The sequence below is a fragment of the Lampetra fluviatilis genome, chromosome 10, assembly GCF_964198595.1.
Source record: "Lampetra fluviatilis chromosome 10, kcLamFluv1.1, whole genome shotgun sequence".
NCBI classification, from domain to species: Eukaryota; Metazoa; Chordata; class Hyperoartia; order Petromyzontiformes; family Petromyzontidae; genus Lampetra; species Lampetra fluviatilis.
In genome coordinates, this window is record NC_136284.1 from 1,104,646 (window position 1) to 1,124,815 (window position 20,170).

The window sequence follows — 20,170 nt, forward strand, 5'->3', positions numbered from 1 at the left end:
AGTTGTGCGCCTTTTGGCGTCATCTGGTTCAACCCATGTGAGACTAGGCTCTAAGGAAAGCTGTCTCGGGTGTGGACCAATCAACTTCAAGGACAATGAATATATGATCAGAGTTATGTTTTTTGTTTGCATTATGGCTGCAGGTATTGTGGTCTATGCAAACATGACTCCTTGTAAAAAAAGTGTCAATTTTGTTGCCAGATAGAAGGGTAAAAAAACAATTATCATATTTTTTACTGGCAAATGAGGTTCCAATGGTGTAAATGCTTACCCCGTGCTATCATACTCTGATGGTGCATTGTCGTTGAGTTGTGCGCCTTTTGGCGTCAACTGGTCCAACCCATGTGAGACTAGGCTCTAAGGAAAGCTGTCTCGGGTGTGGACCAATCAACTTGAAGGACAGTGATTCTATGATCAGAGTTATGTTTTTTGTTTGCATTATGGCTGCAGGTATTGTGGTCTATGCAAACATGATTCCTTGTAAAAAAAGGTGTCAGTTTTGTTGCCAGATAGAAGGGTAAAAAAACAATTATCATATTTTTTACTGGCAAATGAGGTTCCAATGGTATAAACAATACAACGAAGCTCTCAAGGTGAATGCATATTCTGACTACACAATCCACAAAGCCATCACCCCAACCTTGAGGAAGGAGCCATCTGAGGATCCAATCAAAACCATCACCTTGCCATACATAGCAGGGGTAACCAAAAATATTTCCAAAATCATAAACAAATACAAAATTCCGGTCCAATTTAACACAGTACATAAGATTCGTGATCTGATCCCATCTGTGAAGGACAAGATTCCTGACTTGCAATATTCCGGCGTCTACAAACTAAGCTGTATCTCCGGCAGCAGTTACATTGGGGAAACTAAACGACATGTCTTGGACCATGTTCGTCAGCATAAGGCAGGTTTGAAACACGGTAGGACCAATACTTCTGCCGTGGCTGATCATTATTTTAATGCGGCTGGCTCACACGAAATTGATTTCTCTAAGACGATGGTACTTTGCAAGCCCACTGGCTATCAACAAAGATTTGTTCTTGAAGCCATCCATATATACAGACACAATTTCAACCGAGAGGAAGGTTATAAACTCAGAAATCATTGGAAAGATGTCATCAACCACTTTGGGTCATGACTTGATTTGTGTTTTCTTGTCAACCTCCACCATCAGCAGTGTGGGTGTGTGGAGCGAGGTGCAATGATTGCCGGCAGCCCTTTGATTGGTGTAGTTGCTTGTCTTCCTCCTACATTAACATTAGCTGCCCCGCCCATGCTATTGACACACTTAGGTAATGCCGATCTCTAAACCTTTATTAACAGTTTGCCTTTAGAGGCTAACCCCCTATTTTCCTGATGACGACCGCTTGTGTTGTGATCGAAACGTCGTGGTTTAAAATTTTAAAAATTGTATTTTTATTACTGAAAGAACCAGTAATAAGTCTACATTGTAGACTGCCAGTACGCTCACTCAGGTTAAGAACCAGGCTACAGTCTACATTATAGACTGCCAGTACACTCACCCAGCTTAATAACCATTGCTACAGTCTACATTATAGACTACCAGTACACTCACCAAACTTAATAACCAGGCTACAGTCTGTCATCATAGATTGCCTTTACACTCACTCCAATTAAGAACCAGGCTACCGTCTATATTAGAGTTTATATTTTTATTTTATTATTTTCTTTTATTATCTTTATTCACTTTATTTTTATTATTATTATTTTTCTATCAACGTGACTTTACCAAAAAAAACAAAGAATATAAACAATATACTTGGAGTTTAACCCACCCCACACAATGAGTGAAGCCGTGCTCTGCTGATCCCCGGCCAGGCAGCTGTAGCTTCCCGCATCCTCCAGCTCCAGTTTGTGAACGGTCAAACTTGCAGTGAAGTCCTTCTGGTGCACTTCAAATTTATCATCTGGCTGAATGGGCTGGGAGTCCTTCCTCCACTCCACATCCACTCTGGATTTGGAGAGGCGGCAGGACAGAGTTGCAGAGCTGTCTTCCACAGCTTCAACGTTCTGTAGATGTGCCAAGATTTGGACTGGCATCTCTGTTGGATATGCACAAGATTTCAGTATTTGTGATACAATGTACACGTGTAATGTTTAATTTATTTGAAGATACTGATTATAATTCACAAACCTTGTACATTGAGCTTGGCGGTGGAACTGTCACTCCCAATGTCACAGCAATATTCCCCTTTGTCCTCCATGGTCACGCCAACGATTGTGAGTCTTGCCGTGTTGGCCTCCTGCCACATATGGACCCGATCGCTGGCCTCCATCACTCGCCCAGCCTTCCTCCATGTGACCTCAGATGGTCCAGAGAGCTCACACAGGAAGGTCACCTCCCCAGACTCATGAGCCTCAGAGTCCTGCAGTGGCTGCGTGATGTGGACTGGACGATCTGTAGGGACAACACAAGAACGTAATTTAAACCGAACAGTGAAATATACAACCATACAAATGTACTTAAAGTAACGTAAACATATTAAATAGTAGGTTAAAGATTATGGTAATAGAAATAATTGATTTTAGTTATTCAAATTCATGTTTCTTCAGTATGAAAGAAATTAAAAAACCTTACGTTTGACAGTGAGTAGGGCAGAGGTAGTGGCATTCCTTGCACTGAAGCTGACAGTGCCACTCTCCTCTACAGTGAGGTGGTTTAAAGTCAGCACGTGGATCCTGCCATTTGTGACACTGATCTCATTGAGCTCGTTGTTCTGTAGCGGTGTGTCTGCCAACGACCACTTGGCTTCCTTCATATTAGCGTGGGAGATCTCACAAGTGAATATGGCTGAGCCCTGCTCAAACACCTCACAGTCCTTCAGGCCCCTCGTGATGGAGATGTTGGGTTCTGAGAAAAAAACATTTGTCATCCGGATGTGTTTTGTAATAAAATAAATTATAGTATTGTCACCAAATGTGTGAATGCAGAATTGACATCGTACTTATGTTTTACGTCAAATTAACTCGCTTAAATCACCTGTGACATTTAGCGTGGCGGCAGTGACATCATGGCCAGTGTCACAGGAGTACTGCCCAGCGTCGTGCAGGCCCAAGTGATGCAGGACCAGTCTGGCCGCTCTTCCATCCTGACTCATCTCACACTTTGCTCCAGGGTAAAGCACCCCACCATTTTTTTGCCACGTTACTGAGGCCCCTTCTTTGGATACCTCGCACACAAACGCAGCGTTTCCGAGTTCCTCTTCTGTCAGATCCTGCAGGCCTTTGGTGAATACCACTGGCTTTTCTGTGAACACATTCCATGAAGGAATAACATTCAAAAGTCTTACAATTCGTAATTATCTTCTTGGTTTTTTCGGTAAAGTCACGAGACAGCGTCTCCCCGGCAGACCTGGTCTTCACCTGAGGACGGCTGCTTGCGTTGTGGCCGAAACGTCGTGAGAACTATTTTATGTTTCATTTTTATTATTTTATTATTTCCCTTCTACGTGACTTTACCGAAAGAACCAAGAAGATGAATCCCTGCAGTCATGAAAGCTTTAAATCGAAATTCATAATAAATGTATGCCTTCAATATGAACAATGAAGTTCGAGCTGAACCCACCCCACACAATGAGAGAGGCTGTGCTCTGTTGATCCACGGCCAGGCAGCTGTAGCTTCCTGCATCCTCCAGCTCCAGTTTGTGAACAGTCAAATTTGCAGTCAAGTCATTCTGGTGCACTTCAAACTTAACATCTGGCTGAATGGGCTGGGAGTCCTTACTCCACTCAACATCCACTCTGGGTTTGGAGAGGCGGCAGGACAGAGTTGCAGAGCTGTCTTCCACAGCTTCAACGTTCTGTAGATGCTCCAAGATCTGGACTGGAAGCTCTGTTGGATATGAACAAGATAATATTAGTGAAAGCAATTTGCAAATGTAACATCTAATTTCTTCATTTTTTAAAATTATGATTCACAAACCTTGCACAGTGAGCTTGGCGGTTGAGCTGTCACTCTCAATATTACAGGAATATTCGCCTCTGTCCTCCAGGGTCACACCAAGGATTGTGAGTCTTGCCGTGTTGGCCTCCTGCCACATATGGACCCGATCGCTGGCCTCCATCACTCGCCCACCCTTCCTCCATGTGACCTCAGATGGTCCAGAGAGCTCACACAGGAAGGTTGCCTCCCCAGACTCAAAAGCCTCAACATCCTGCAGTGGCTGCGTGATGTGGACTGGACGATCTGTGGAGACAACAGTATAAATTTGTGGAATCCAACCCGTGAAACTGTGACTGTAAAAAACAATAATTAAAACGTACTAAAATGACTAAAATCAGGCTGAATCATATTTTCAAATATTAAACCACCTTAACTAATTTAAAGCAACGTTTTTAAGTTATAATTTTTTTAACCCTTACGTTTGACAGTGAGATGAGCAGAAGATGTTGCATTCCTTGCATTGAAGCTGACAGTGCCACTCTCCTCCACCGTGAGGTGGTTTATTGTCAGCACGTGGGTCCTGCCATTTGTGACACTGATTTCATTGAGCTCGTTGTTCTGTAGCGGTGTGTCCGCCAACGACCACTTGGCTTCCTTCACATTAACGTGGGAGATCTCACAAGTGAATATGGCCGAGCCCTGCTCATACACCTCACAGTCCTCCAGGCCCCTTGTGATGGAGATGATGGGTTCTGAAAATAGATTTGTTTAATGAATTTCACGAAGGAAAGTTTAGGCCTCATGTAATTTATTAATATCAAGAATCGTTGAACGAGAGAACATTTAATTTAGAAATTGTATTTTAGTACAATATCATTAATCTATATCACCTGTGACATTGAGCCTGGCGGTGGTGATATCGTGGCCAGTGTCACAGGAGTACTGCCCAGCGTCGTCAAGGCCCAGGTGATACAGGACCAGTCTGGCCACTCTTCCATCCTGACTCATCTCACACTTTGCTCCAGGGTAAAGCACCCCACCATTTTTTTGCCACGTTACTGAGGCCCCTTCTTTGGATACCTCACACACAAACGCAGCGTTTCCGAGTTCCTCTTCTGTCAGATCCTGCAGGCCCTTGGTGAACACCACTGGCTTTTCTGTGAACACATTCCATAAAGGAATAACATTTAATAGTCATACAATTCATAATTAATGTATGTCTTCAATATAAACAATGAAGTTGGAGCTGAACCCACCCAACACAATGAGAGAGGCTGTGCTCTGTTGATCCACGGCCAGGCAGCTGTAGCTTCCTGCATCCTCCAGCTCCAGTTTGTGAATGGTCAAACTTGCAGTGAAGTCATTTTGGTGCACCTCAAATTTATCATCTGGCTGAATGGGCTGGGAGTCCTTCCTCCACTCCACATCCACTTTGGGTTTGGAGAGGTGGCAGGACAGAGTTGCAGAGCTGTCTTCCACAGCTTCAACGTTCTGTAGATGCTCCAATATCTGGACTGGAAGCTCTGTTGGATATGAACGAGATAATATCAATGAAAAAATTTGCAAATGTAACATCTAATTTTTTCAAATAATTGATTTATGATTCACAAACCTTGCACAATGAGCTTGGCGGTGGAGCTGTCACTCTCAATATGACAGGAAAATTCTCCTCTGTCCTCCAGGGTCACACCAAGGATTGTGAGTCTTGCCGTGTTGGCCTCCTGCCACATATGGACCCGATCGCTGGCCTCCATCACTCGCCCAGCCTTCTTCCATGTGACCTCAGATGGTCCAGAGAGCTCACACAGGAAGGTTGCCTCCCCAGACTCAAAAGCCTCAACATCCTGCAGTGGCTGCGTGATGTGGACTGGACGATCTGTGGAGACAACAGTAGAAATTTGTGGAATCCAAACCGTGAAACTGTGACTGTAAAAAACAATAATTAAAACGTACTAAAATTACTAAAATCAGGCTGAATCATATTTTCAGATATTAAACCACCTTAAATAGATTAAAGCAACGTTGTTAAGTTATTTTTTTTAAACCCTTACGTTTGACAGTGAGATGAGCAGAGGATGTTGCATTCTTTGCACTGAAACTGACAGTGCCACTCTCCTCCACCGTGAGATGGTTTATCGTCAGCACGTGGGTCCTGCCATTTGTGACACTGATTTCATTGAGCTCGTTGTTCTGTAGCGGAGTGTCCGCCAACGACCACTTGGCTTCATTCACATTAGCGTGGGAGATATCACAAGTGAATATGGCCGAGCCCTGCTCAAACACCTCACAGTCCTCCAGGCCCCTTGTGATGGAGATGATGGGTTCTGAAAATAGATTTATTAATGAATTTCATGAAGGAAAGTTGAGGCCTCATGTAATTTATAAATATCAAAAATCGTTGAGCGAGAGAACATTTAATTTAGAATTTGCATTTTAGGACAATATCATCAATCTATATCACCTGTGACATTGAGCCTGGCAGTGGTGACATCATGGCCAGTGTCACAGGAGTACTGCCCAGCGTCGTGCAGGCCCAAGTGATGCAGGACCAGTCTGGCCGCTCTTCCATCCTGACTCATCTCACACTTTGCTCCAGGGAAAAGCACCCCACCATGTTTCAGCCAGGTTACTGGGGCCCCTTCTTTTGACACCTCGCACACGAACACAGCGTCTCCGAGTTCCTCTTCAGTCAGATCCTGCAGGCCCTTGGTGAACACCACTGGCTTCTCTGTAAACAGATATTCCAAAAATTAATAACAACTAAACATAAAATACATATTTGACAGACGTTGCAAAATGAAAAAAGAAGAGCTGAACCCACCCCACACAATGAGTGAAGCCGTGCTCTGATGATCCCCGGTTAGGCAGCTGTAGCTTCCTGCATCCTCCAGCTCCAGTTTGTGAATGGTCAAACTTGCAGTGAAGTCCTTCTGGTGCACTTCAAATTTATCATCTGGCTGAATGGGTTGGGAGTCCTTCCTCCACTCCACATCCACTCTGGGTTTGGAGAGGCGGCAGGACAGAGTTGCAGAGCTGTCTTCCACAGCTTCAGCGTTCTGTAGATGTGCCAAGATTTGGACTGGCATCTCTGTTGGATATGAACAAGATATCAGTATTTGTGAAAACATTTACGCGTGTAATATTTTATTTATTTGAAGATACTAATTATAATTCACAAACCTTGTACATTGAACTTGGCGGTGGAACTGTCACTGCCAATGTCACAGCAATATTCCCCTTTGTCCTCCATGGTCACGCCAACGATTGTGAGTCTTGCCGTGTTGGCCTCCTGCCACATATGGACCCGATCGCTGGCCTCCATCACTCGCCCAGCCTTCCTCCATGTGACCTCAGATGGTCCAGAGAGTTCACACAGGAAGGTCACCTCCCCAGACTCATGAGCCTCAGAGTCCTGCAGCGGCTGCGTAATGTGGACTGGACGATCTGTGGAGACAAAAAGTTTCATTTAAACCAAACATATCACATACGTAACCGTACAAACGAACTGAAAATATGAAATATTAGGTTTTATTTCATGGGAAGATATATACCTGATTTGATCAATTTAAATGACTGTTTCTGAAATATGAAAGCATTTTTTTCAACCTTACGTTTGACAGTGAGATGAGCAGAGGAAGTTGCATTCCTTGCACTGAAGCTGACAGTGCCACTCTCCTCAACCGTGAGGTGGTTAATCGTCAGCACGTGGGTCCTGCCATTTGTGACACTGATTTTATTGAGCTCGTTGTTCTGTAGCGCTGTGTCCGCCAATGACCACTTGGCTTCCTTCACATTAGCGTGAGAGATCTCACAAGTGAATATGGCCGAGCCCTGCTCATACACCTCACAGTTCTCCAGGCCCTTCGTGATGGAGATGTTTGGTTCTGAAATTGCAATTATATTACAGTTGGCAGGAAAGAGATACAATGATATAACTACACAGTGATATTATTTTAAGCAAAAATAATCAATATATGTATTTGAATATTAAACTTTTTTCGCACGGTATTTAGCCAACCGTGATAATCAATGATGCGATGGAAGGTCAGCAAACATCACCTATAGATATAATTCACCTGTTACATTGAGCCTAGCAGTGGTGACATCATGGCCAGTTTCACAGGAGTACTGCCCAGCGTCGTGCAGGCCCAAGTGATGCAGGACCAGTCTGGCCGCTCTTCCATTCTGACTCATCTCACACTTTGCTCCAGGGTAAAGCATCACACCATGTTTCAGCCACGTTACTGGGGCTCCTTCTTTGGACACCTCGCACACAAACACAGCATCTCCGAGTTCCTCTTCTGTCAGATCCTGCAGGCCCTTGGTGAACACCACTGGCTTCTCTGTAATCAGATATTGCAATAATTAATAACATCTAAACATGAAATACACATTTCAACAGGCGTTGTAAAATGAAAAGAGAATAGCTGAACCTACCCCATACAATGAGTGATGCCGTGCTCTGCTGATCTCCGGCCAGGCAGCTGTAGCTTCCCGCATCCTCCAGCTCCAGTTTATGAACGGTCAAACTTGCAGTAAAGTCCTTCTGGTGCACTTCAAATTTATCATCTGGCTGAATGGGCTGGGAGTCCTTCCTCCACTCCACATCCACTCTGGATTTGGAGAGGCGGCAGGACAGAGTTGCAGAGCTGTCTTCCACAGCTTCAACGTTCTGTAGATGTGCCAAGATTTGGACTGGCATCTCTGTTGGATATGAACAAGATTTCAGTATTTGTGATACAATGTACGCGTGTAATGTTTAATTTATTTGAAGATACTGATTATAATTCACAAACCTTGTACATTGAGCTTGGCGGTGGAACTGTCACTCCCAATGTCACAGCAATATTCCCCTTTGTCCTCCATGGTCACGCCAACGATTGTGAGTCTTGCCGTGTTGGCCTCCTGCCACATATGGACCCGATCGCTGGCCTCCATCACTCGCCCAGCCTTCCTCCATGTGACCTCAGATGGTCCAGAGAGCTCACACAGGAAGGTCACCTCCCCAGACTCATGAGCCTCAGAGTCCTGCAGTGGCTGCGTGATGTGGACTGGACGATCTGTAGGGACAACACAAGAACATAATTTAAACCAAACAATGAAATATACAACCATACAAATGCACTTAAAGTAACGTAAACATATTAAATAGTAGGTTAAAGATTATGGGAATAGAAATAATTGATTTTAGTTATTCAAATTCATGTTTCTTCAGTATGAAAGAAATTAAAAAACCTTACGTTTGACAGTGAGTAGGGCAGAGGTAGTGGCATTCCTTGCACTGAAGCTGACAGTGCCACTCTCCTCCACCGTGAGGTGGTTTATTGTCAGCACGTGAGTCTTGCCATTTATGACACTGATTTCATTGAGCTCGTTGTTCTGTAGCGGTGTATCCGCCAACGACCACTTGGCTTCCTTCACATTAGCGTGGGAGATCTCACAAGTGAATATGGCCGAGCCCTGCTCAAACACCTCACAGTTCTCCAGTCCCCTCGTGATTGAAATAATGGGTTCTGCAAGGTAAAATATCTTCTGTGAATGTCACATTATATATTTATCAACATAAACGACAATGTAGTATGGAGTGGAACACTTAAAGTACCTAAAAAGTACATTGCTAGGTTTTTTGACAAAATCATCAATGAAATCTACCTGTGACATTGAGCGTGGCGGTGGTGACATCGTGGCCAGTGTCACAGGAGTACTGCCCAGCGTCGTGCAGGCCCAAGTGATGCAGGACCAGTCTGGCCGCTCTTCTATCCTGACTCATCTCACACTTTGCTCCAGGGTAAAGCACCCCACCATTTTTCAGCCACGTTACTGAGGACCTTTCTTTGGACACCTCGCACACAAACACAGCGTCTCCGAGTTCCTCTTCTGTCAGATCTTGCAGGCCCTTCGTGAACACCACTGGCTTCTCTGTAAACAGATATTCCAAGAATTAATAACATCTAAACATGAAATACACGTTTCATAGTCGTTGCAAAATAAAGAGGGAATAACTGAACCCACCCCACACAATGAGTGAAGCTGTGCTCTGCTGATCTCCGGCCAGGCAGCTGTAGCTTCCCGCATCCTCCAGCTCCAGTTTGTGAACGGTCAAACTTGCAGTGAAGTCCTTCTGGTGCACTTCAAATTTATCATCTGGCTGAATGGGCTGGGAGTCCTTCCTCCACTTCACATCCACTCTGGGTTTGGAGAAGCGGCAGGACAGAGTTGCAGAGCTGTCTTCCACAGCTTCAGCGTTCTGTAGATGCTCCAAGATCTGGACTGGCAGCTCTGTTGGATGTGAACAACCAGAACAGCTTCATAACTATAAGACATGTATGCTGTTTTAATTTATTTTCCGAACAAATGAAGCACAAACAAACCTTGTACATTGAGCTTGGCAGTGGAGCTGTCACTTCCAATGTCACACGAATATTCCCCTCTGTCCTCCAGGGTCACACCAAGGATTGTGAGTCTTGCCGTGTTGGCCTCCTGCCACATATGGACCCGATCGCTGGCCTCCATTACTCGCCCAGCCTTCCTCCATGTGACCTTAGATGGTCCAGATAGCTCACACAGAAAGGTCACCTCTCCAGATTCATAAGCCTCAGAGTCCTGCAGAGGCTGAGTGATGTGAACAGGATGCGCTGTGGACACAATAGTAGGTTGGCAATTACAACTGCAGGTTATTATATATTTTTATGTCTTAGTCGGAACCTTACTAGTTTAATAGTCTAAAGTTTTTAAACTCAGGATGGTCTCATAATGCTAAGCAAATAAATAACAGTAAACTAGTCTTCATGAAACAACTTCCGGTGCAACAAAAAACAAAACCCATCAGTAACGATAACCAATAATTCGATACTTCTTATCAACGGTACCTACTCTCAAAAGCATCCACTACTAAGCTCCAGCCCTTGGGGATGTCACGCACATGTGCAAGTTTCCTACACTGTGTTCCGAAAAAGGATTTTAAACAATTACTTGTAATCAATGATGAACATATATCGCGGAAGCATTTATAAACCTTACGTTTGACAGTGAGTTGAGCAGAGGAAGTTGCATCCCTTGCACTGAAGCTCACAGTGCCACTCTCCTCCACTGTGAGGTGGTTAATCGTCAGCATGTGGGTCTTGCCATTGGTGACACTGATTTCATTGAGCTCGTTGTTCTGTAGTGGTGTGTCCGCCAACGACCACTTTGCTTCCTTCACATTAGCGTGGGAGATCTCACAAGTGAATATGGCCGAGCCCTGCTCAAACACCTCACAGTCCTTCAGGCCCCTTGTAATGGAGATGATGGGTTCTGAAATTGAAGTTAAATTGTTATATTTGGCAGGCATTAAGTACAATTATATAATTATATTGTGCTATTATTTTTAAACCAAGACGACCAATATAAATCACCTGTGACAATCAGCCTGGCGGTAGTGACATCATGGCCAGTGTCACAGGAGTACTGCCCAGCGTCGTGCAGGCACAAGTGATGCAGGACCAGTCTGGTCGCTCTTCCATCCTGACTCATCTCACACTTTGCTCCAGGGTAAATCACCCCACCATGTTTCAGCCACGTGACTGGGGCACCTTCTTTTGACACCTCGCACACAAACACAGCGTCTCCGAGTTCCTCTTTTGTCAGATCCTGCAGGCCCTTGGTGAACACCACTGGCTTCTCTGTAAACAGATATTCCAAGAATTAATAACAACGAAACATAAAATACATATTTGACAAACGTTGTAAAATGAAAAAAGAAGAGCTGAACCCACCCCACACAATGAGTGAAGCCGTGCTCTGCTGATCCCCGGCTAGGCAGCTGTAGCTTCCCGCATCCTCCAGCTCCAGTTTATGAACGGTCAAACTTGCAGTGAAGTCCTTCTGGTGCACTTCAAATTTATCATCTGGCTGAATGGGCTGGGAGTCCTTCCTCCACTCCACATCCACTCTGGGTTTGGAGAGGCGGCAGGACAGAGTTGCAGAGCTGTCTTCCACAGCTTCAGCGTTCTGTAGATGTGCCAAGATTTGGACTGGCATCTCTGTTGGATATGAACAAGATTTCAGTATCTGTGAAACAATGTACGCGTGTAATGTTTAATTTATTTTAAGATACTGATTATAATTCACAAACCTTGTACATTGAGCTTGGCGGTGGAACTGTCACTCCCAATGTCACAGCAATATTCCCCTTTGTCCTCCATGGTCACGCCAACGATTGTGAGTCTTGCCGTGTTGGCCTCCTGCCACATATGGACCCGATCGCTGGCCTCCATCACTCGCCCAGCCTTCCTCCATGTGACCTCAGATGGTCCAGAGAGTTCACACAGGAAGGTCACCTCCCCAGACTCATGAGCCTCAGAGTCCTGCAGTGGCTGCGTGATGTGGACTGGACGATCTGTAGGGACAACACAAGAACATAATTTAAACCAAACTACAACATATACAACCACACAAATGTTCTTAAAGTAATGCAAACAGATTAAATAATAGGTTAAAGATTATGGGAAGATACATAACTGATTTTAGTTATTCAAATTCATGTTTCTTTAATATGACAGCAATTCATAAAACCTTACGTTTGACAGTGAGTTGAGCCGAGGATGTTGCATTCCTTGCACTGAAGCTGACAGTGCCACTCTCCTCCACCGTGAGGTGGTTTATAGTCAGCACGTGAGTCTTGCCATTTATGACACTGATTTCATTGAGCTCGTTGTTCTGTAGCGGTGTATCCGCCAACGACCACTTGGCTTCCTTCACATTAGCGTGGGAGATTTCACAAGTGAATATGGCCGAGCCCTGCTCAAACACTTCACAGTTCTCCAGGCCCCTCGTGATTGAAATAATGGGTTCTGCAAGGTAAAATATCTTCTGTGAATGTCACAATATATATTTATCAACATAAACGACACTATAGTATGGAGTGGAACACTTAAAGTACCTAAAAATACATTGCTAGGTTTTTTGACAAAATCATCAATGAAATCTACCTGTGACAATGAGCTTGGCGGTGGTGATATCATGGCCAGTGTCACAGGAGTACTGCCCAGCGTCGTGCAGTCCCAAGTGATGCAGGACCAGTCTGGCCGCTCTTCCATCCTGACTCATCTCACACTTTGCTCCAGGGTAAAGCACCCCACCATTTTTCAGCCACGTTACTGAGGACCCTTCTTTGGACACCTCGCACACAAACACAGCGTCTCCGAGTTCCTCTTCTGCCAGATCTTGCAGGCCTTTGGTGAACACCACTGGCTTCTCTGTACAAATAAATATCATGGATGAACAACAATTGAAAATAGAATAGAAATAATATGAATTTAACACATTTTTGAAAATATACATTTTTTTCAAAGCTGAACCCACCCCACACAATGAGTGAAGCCGTGCTCTGCTGATCTCCAGCCAGGCAGCTGTAGCTTCCTGCATCTTCCAGCTCCAGTTTGTGAACGGTCAAACTTGCAGTGAAGTCCTTCTGGTGCACTTCAAATTTATCATCTGGCTGAATGGGCTGGGAGTCCTTCCTCCACTGCACATCCACTCTGGGTTTGGAAAAGCGGCAGGACAGAGTTGCAGAGCTGTCTTCCACAGCTTCAGCGTTTTGAAGATCCTCCAGGATCTGGACCGGCAGCTCTATTGGATAAGAACAACAAAAACTCTTCATAAGGAATAAGGATTTGCATTTTTACAGGTGCATTATATTTTTTACATTTGCTGAGCAGAGGACCAAAAGCCCAAAATGTTGAGTAGCCAGTGTCAACCAACACTATCAAAAGATGAAAGTTAACACGTTTCTTGCTTTGAGAAAATCCATAACAGCCCCAGAATCTCAAAGTGAAACGTCGTAGTCAGATTGTAAATGTTGTGGATTTGCTCCCCAACACACCGGTGTGCTGTACTAGTAACGAATTGGCCACGTTCTGTTTACGTGACAAACCTTACTCGTGCGCTGTGTCGGGTGGCGGCGGATTTATATTTACGCCATCTAACCCAAAAAATCTATATAATGGATCTCAAAGTGCTTTGCACCACATCTCAACAATCATTTAAAAGCCCAGCTCTAGTTACACTTCTATTTTGTAATGGTCTAACCATGCGCAATGTCTACCTTCATCTCCATACAAATTAATAGCAGGCAAACCTTGTACACGGAGCTTGGCGGTGGAGCTGTCACTGCCGACATCACAACAATATCCCCCTCTGTCCTCCAGGGTCACACCAAGGATTGTGAGTCTTGCTGTGTTGGCCTCCTGCCACATATGGACCCGATCGCTTGCCTCCATCACTCGCCCAGCCTTCCTCCACGTGACCTCAGATGGTCCAGACAGCTCACACAAGAAGGTCACCTCCCCAGACTCATGAGCTTCAACATCCTGCAGTGGCTGAGTGATGTGGACTGGACGATCTGTCGAGACAAAATTTAAATATAATTGCTGCAATGAATGCAAAGTAAAAATCCCATTCTGTCATGAATCATGGAAGCAATTACACGTTGTTTACTGAAATTGTAAATTTGTTATAAATGGCTTAATATAAAATAGTAAAATGTTAGCGTTTGAGATTCCAATCCTTACGTTTGACGGTGAGATGAGCAGAGGAAGTTGCATTCCTTGCACTGAAGCTGACAGTGCCACTCTCCTCCACCGTGAGGTGGTTTATTGTCAGCACGTGAGTCCTGCCATTTGTGACACTGATTTCATTGAGCTCGTTGTTCTGTAGCGGTGTGTCCGCCAACGACCACTTGGCTTCCTTCACGTTAGCGTGGGAGATCTCACATGTGAATATGGCCGAGCCCTGCTCAAACACCTCACAGTCCTCCAGGTCCCTCGTGATGGAGATGATGGGTTCTGAAAGTAGATTGCTTTTATTAATATTATGCAGGATAAATTACATCTTGAGATAATTTCTAAACATTAATAACAACAGTTTAACAGAGGACATTTTACGTGGAATTTGTTTGTTAGGACAGTATTGTAAATTTAATTTACCTGTGACATTGAGTGTGGCAGTGGTAATATCATTGCCAGTGTCACAGGAGTACTGCCCAGCGTCGTGCAGGCCCAAGTGATGCAGGACCAGTCTGGCTGCTCTTCCATCCTGACTCATCTCACAATTTGCCCCAGGGTAAAGCACCCCACCATGTTTCAGCCACGTGACTGGGGCACCTTCTTTGGACACCTCGCACACGAACACAGCGTCTCCGAGTTCCTCTTTGGTCAAATCTTGCAAGCCCTTGGTGAACACCACTGGCTTCTCTGTAATCAGATATTCCACGATTTAATAACATGTCAACACGACCTTCACTTAAAACTTTCGTGACTGCAGAAATTCATATTCTATGGGTCTTTCCGTAAAGTCACGTAGATAGGTTAAAAAAACAATAACAAAAAATAACAAAAACAACGACGTTTCGATCGCAATGCAAGCGGTCGTCATCAGGAGGAAAAAGGGGAGGAAAGCTGCTGGGGCAGACTGTTTTAAAGGTTTGAAATGGGTGTTTCCCAAGGGTCATAAACGAAGTGAGTGGGGTTATTGATGTTAATGTGAGAAATTAGCATGTTTATGGCAGATCGGAGGACGACCTCCACAACGAGCATGCAGAGGTGGCTATGTTAATGTGAGGGAAATTAGCATGTAATGTAAGATCGCAGAGCCACAGCCACGTCGGCGCACGAAGTGGCTGAGAAATTTTACCTGTTAATATAAAATGTGACATCAGAGAGCCGCATTAACAGGTGAAATTTCTCAGCCACCTCGTGCGCCGACGTGGCTGTGGCTCTGCAATCTTACATCACATGCTAATTTCCCTCACATTAACATAGCCACCTCCACGCGCTCGTTGTGGAGGTCGTCCTCCGAGCTACCATTAACATGCTAATTCCTCACATGAACATCAATAGCCCCGCACACTTCGTTTATGACCCTTGGGCTACACCCATTTCAAACCATTTAAACAGTCTGCCTCAGCAGCTTTCCTCTCCTTTTTCCTCCTGATGACGACCGCCTGCGTTGCGATCGAAACGTCGTCGTTTTTTGTTGTTTTTTGTTATTTTCTTTGAACCTATCTACATGACTTTACCGAAAGACCCATAGAATATGTAAACACGACATTCATACATCACAGATGTTGCAAAATGACAAGAGAAAAGCTGAACCCACCCCAGACAATGAGTGAAGCCGTGCTCTGCTGATCTCCGGCCAGGCAGCTGTAGCTTCCCGCATCCTCCAGCTCCAGTTTGTGAACGGTCAAACTTGCAGTGAAGTCCTTCTGGTGCACTTCAAATTTATTATCTGGCTGAATGGGCTGGGAGTCCTTCCTCCACTCCACATCCACTCTGGGTTTAGAGAAGCGGCAGGACAGGGTTGCAGTGCTGTCTTCTACAGCTTCAGCATTCTGTAGATGCTCCAAGATCTGGACTGGCAGCTCTGTTGGATACAAACAACAAAAACATATTCATAATGACTATACATTTGCATTTTATTGGGTGCATGAGGAATGTTCTCAATGACCCAGGATCTGAAAGTGCTTTACATCTGTAGAAAACTTGGCACATAATATCAACAGAGGTGGAATCTTAGTCACGCAAACTTTTAGACAGCTAAAACAGTGGATACACAGTGGAGAGAGAGAGAGACTATTATTTACGTAAAAGGTCGTGTTTGTAGTCACTCTTGATTTTTTTTTTAAAGTCTTGAATTGTTTAACAACGATTTATTTACTGTTATTTACGTATTCATTGTTACAAGCACATCCCATGGGCAATCACCTTCAGATACTTAATTAGTGAGGTGCCTTGGAAGAAAGTACAGTCGACAACACATCACATCTCTTGCTCGATCATTTTAATGCCCAGCTGTAGTTTTCAGTAATTTTTGTAATAGTCTAACTATGTGTGATGTGTCCTTTCATCGCCATACAAATTAAAGGTAAGCAAACCTTGCACAGTGAGCTTGGCAGTGGAGCTGTCACTTCCAATGTCACAGGAATATTCCCCTCTGTCCTCCAAGGTCACACCAAGGATTGTGAGTCTTGCCGTGTTGGCCTCCTGCCACATATGGACCCGATCGCTGGCCTCCATCACTCGCCCAGCCTTCCTCCATGTGACCTCAGATGGTCCAGAGAGCTCACACAGGAAGGTCGCCTCCCCAGACTCATGAGCATCAGAGTCCTGCAGTGGCTGAGTGATGTGGACTGGACGTGCTGTGGACACAATAGTAGGTTGACAAATATAAGTAGGCCTACACGTGTAATTATGAATATTGAAAATAATTATTTGTAATCAATGGTAAACGGATTATACAGCAAGCCTTTAAAAACCTTACGTTTGACAGTGAGTTGAGCAGAGGAAGTTGCATTCCTTGCACTGAAACTGACAGTGCCACTCTCCTCCACCGTGAGGTGGTTTATAGTCAGCACGTGAGTCTTGCCATTTGTGACACTGATTTCATTGAGCTCGTTGTTCTGTAGCGGTGTGTCCGCCAACGACCACTTGGCTTCCTTCACATTAGCGTGGGAGATCTCACACGTGAATATGGCCGAGCCCTGCTCAAACACCTCACAGTCCTCCAGACCCCTCGTGATGGAGACGATGGGTTCTGAAAATCAATTGCTTTTGTGAATTTCATTCAGAAAAATGAAGGCTTTCGATGAAGTATAAACATCAGTAATGATTGTTTAACAAATACACGCTTTATTTTACAATTTGTATTTGAGGACAGCATCATCAATTTAATTTACCTGTGACAATGAGTGTGGCGGTGGTGACATCATGGCCAGTGTCACAGGAGTACTGCCCAGCGTCGTGCAGGCCCAAGTGATGCAGGACCAGTCTGGTCGCTCTTCCATCCTGACTCATCTCACACTTTGCTCCAGGGTAAAGCACCCCACCATTTTTTAGCCACGTTACCGAGGCCCCTTCTTTCGACACCTCGCACACAAACACAGCGTCTCCAAGTTCCTCTTTATTCAAATCTCGCAGGCCCTTCGTGAACAGCACTGGCTTCTCTGTAAACAAATATTCCAAAAATTAATCAAATAAATTAATACATCACAGACATTTGCGAATTAAACGGAGAAGAGCTGAACCCACCCCACACAATGAGTGAAGCCGTGCTCTGCTGATCCCCGGCCAGGCAGCTGTAGCTTCCCGCATCCTCCAGCTCCAGTTTGTGAACGGTTAAACTTGCAGTGAAGTCCTTCTGGTGCACTTCGAATTTATCATCTGGCTGAATGGGCTGGAAGTCCTTCCTCCACTCCACATCCACTCTGGGTTTGGAGAAGCGGCAGGACAGAGTTGCAGTGCTGTCTTCCACAGCTTCAGCATTTTGTAGATGCTCCAAGATCTGGACTGGCAGCTCTGTTGGATAAACAACAAGAACAGATTCATAAGGAATACATATTAGCATTTTTTTGGTGATTTTATTTCAATATAGTTGCTGAGCACAGAACCAAAGGTCTAAACTTTCAAGCAACCAGCAACAAATAGTAGCATCAAAGTTGCAACAGATAAGCGTTTAGATATTGACATGTTTCTCAATTTCGGAAATATTATAAATGCCCCAGGATTTTAAATTGCTTTATACGACATCTCAACAATAGTTTCAATACATAGCTCTTTTTTTCACTTATATTTCGGAAGAGCCAAACCATGTGCAATGTCTATTTTGATCGCCATTAAAATTAAGAGGACAAACCTTGTACAGTGAGCTTGGCGGTGGAGCTGTCACTGCCGACGTCGCAAGAATATTCCCCTCTGTCCTCCAGGGTCACGCGAAGGATTGCGAGTCCTGCCGTGTTGGCCTCCTGCCATATACGGATCCGATCGCTGGCCTCAATCTCTCGCCCAGACTTCCTCCATGTAACCTCAGAAGGTCCAGACAGCTCACACAGGAAGGTCGCCTCCCCAGACTCATAAGCCTCAGAGTCCTGCAGTGGCTGCGTGATGTGGACTGGACGATCTGTAGAGACACAATAAAAAAAATATATCTTCTTGGTTCTTTCGGTAAAGTCACGTAGAAGGGAAGTAATAACATAATAAAAATAAAACATAATAAAATAATTCTCACGACGTTTCGGCCACAACGCAAGCAGCCGTCTTCAGGTGGAGAACAGGTCTGTCAAGTAGACAGAGCCTGAATGGCACGCTCCAGGCTTGGAGCGACTATTTATGCTGGGATGGAGGGGCGTAGAGCTTCTTGACAAAATAATTTGCATATCAAGAGGAATTTAGCATATTTATGGGAAATGCAGATATGCGATTAGTACTACTTGTGAAATGCGTAGGAGGTTTGGCGAGGGGTTTAAAGTCATTATGCCCATGCATTATGCAGGATTAGCAGTATCAAAGGGAGGGAGTAAGGTTAGAATTAATAAAGGGAAGGAATGTTAATAATATGGCGCCGCAGCAACTAATATGCTTATTGACTATACCTTGTGTCATATTACACTATGTTTTATTCTACCCACTTAACTGTATAGCACACTGCTATATATTCACTATAAAATTACGATACTATATATTACCTCATACATTGTATTAAACATTACACTTTAATACTATTTATTATTATTATATAATATGCTATACACTATACCATAAACCGTGGCGTGAAAGGTATTAAGAGGAAGCAACGAAATATGTCAATGGGAGAGTGGTGGTAGGGAAGCTTGCAGCGGAGCAAAGAATCCATTCCCTGCGGAGTGCATATCAAGAGGAATTTAGCATATTTATGGGAAATGCAGATATGCGATTAGTACTACTTGTGAGATACGTAAGAGGAATGGCGAGGGGTTTAAAGTCATTATGCCCATGCATTATGCAGGATTAGCAGTATCAAAGGGAGGGAGTAAGGTTAGAATTAATAAGGGAAAAGAATGTTAATAATATGGCGCCGCAGCAGCTAATATGTTTTTAGACTATACATTGTAATATTACACTATGTATTATTCTACCCACCCAACTGTATACCACACTGCTGTATATTCACTATACAATTACGATACTATATATTACCTTATACATTGTCTTAAACATTACACTTTAATACTATTTACTATTATACAATATGCTATACACTATACCATTGACCGTCGCGTGAAAGGTACTAAGAGGAAGCAACGAAATATGTCAATGGGAGAGTGGTGGTAGGAAGCTTGCAGCGGAGCAAAGAATCCATTCCCTGCGGAGAATACAAGATATATAGTCAATGTCAGTGAGTGGAACGCGGTCTGAAAGTCACCGTAAACGTGGACACAATCAGTTAAGATCCGAAATGGTTTATTA

General features: G+C 44.2%; 1 protein-coding gene across 1 annotated transcript in view; it reads right to left on the bottom strand.

Moving 5' to 3' along the window:
* Nucleotides 1-20,170, bottom strand: part of LOC144934358 (obscurin-like) — a 121,169-nt gene that overhangs the window by 35,507 nt on the left and 65,492 nt on the right. The window contains exons 75-100 of the mRNA XM_078860043.1: nucleotides 18,582-18,845; nucleotides 17,978-18,244; nucleotides 17,268-17,483; nucleotides 16,974-17,088; nucleotides 16,047-16,222; nucleotides 15,053-15,142; nucleotides 14,514-14,734; nucleotides 14,029-14,197; nucleotides 13,261-13,520; nucleotides 12,522-12,644; nucleotides 12,230-12,288; nucleotides 11,666-11,841; nucleotides 11,483-11,572; nucleotides 9,924-10,190; nucleotides 9,733-9,830; nucleotides 9,194-9,371; nucleotides 8,900-8,971; nucleotides 7,092-7,355; nucleotides 6,733-6,999; nucleotides 6,020-6,133; nucleotides 5,168-5,434; nucleotides 4,802-5,068; nucleotides 4,391-4,663; nucleotides 2,808-2,879; nucleotides 2,312-2,426; nucleotides 1,804-1,979 (exon numbers count right to left, since the gene is read on the bottom strand). Of these exons, the coding sequence (XP_078716169.1) occupies nucleotides 1,804-1,979; nucleotides 2,312-2,426; nucleotides 2,808-2,879; nucleotides 4,391-4,663; nucleotides 4,802-5,068; nucleotides 5,168-5,434; nucleotides 6,020-6,133; nucleotides 6,733-6,999; nucleotides 7,092-7,355; nucleotides 8,900-8,971; nucleotides 9,194-9,371; nucleotides 9,733-9,830; nucleotides 9,924-10,190; nucleotides 11,483-11,572; nucleotides 11,666-11,841; nucleotides 12,230-12,288; nucleotides 12,522-12,644; nucleotides 13,261-13,520; nucleotides 14,029-14,197; nucleotides 14,514-14,734; nucleotides 15,053-15,142; nucleotides 16,047-16,222; nucleotides 16,974-17,088; nucleotides 17,268-17,483; nucleotides 17,978-18,244; nucleotides 18,582-18,845 (4,656 nt within the window). The remainder of the gene's footprint in view (nucleotides 1-1,803; nucleotides 1,980-2,311; nucleotides 2,427-2,807; nucleotides 2,880-4,390; nucleotides 4,664-4,801; nucleotides 5,069-5,167; nucleotides 5,435-6,019; nucleotides 6,134-6,732; nucleotides 7,000-7,091; nucleotides 7,356-8,899; nucleotides 8,972-9,193; nucleotides 9,372-9,732; nucleotides 9,831-9,923; nucleotides 10,191-11,482; nucleotides 11,573-11,665; nucleotides 11,842-12,229; nucleotides 12,289-12,521; nucleotides 12,645-13,260; nucleotides 13,521-14,028; nucleotides 14,198-14,513; nucleotides 14,735-15,052; nucleotides 15,143-16,046; nucleotides 16,223-16,973; nucleotides 17,089-17,267; nucleotides 17,484-17,977; nucleotides 18,245-18,581; nucleotides 18,846-20,170) is intronic.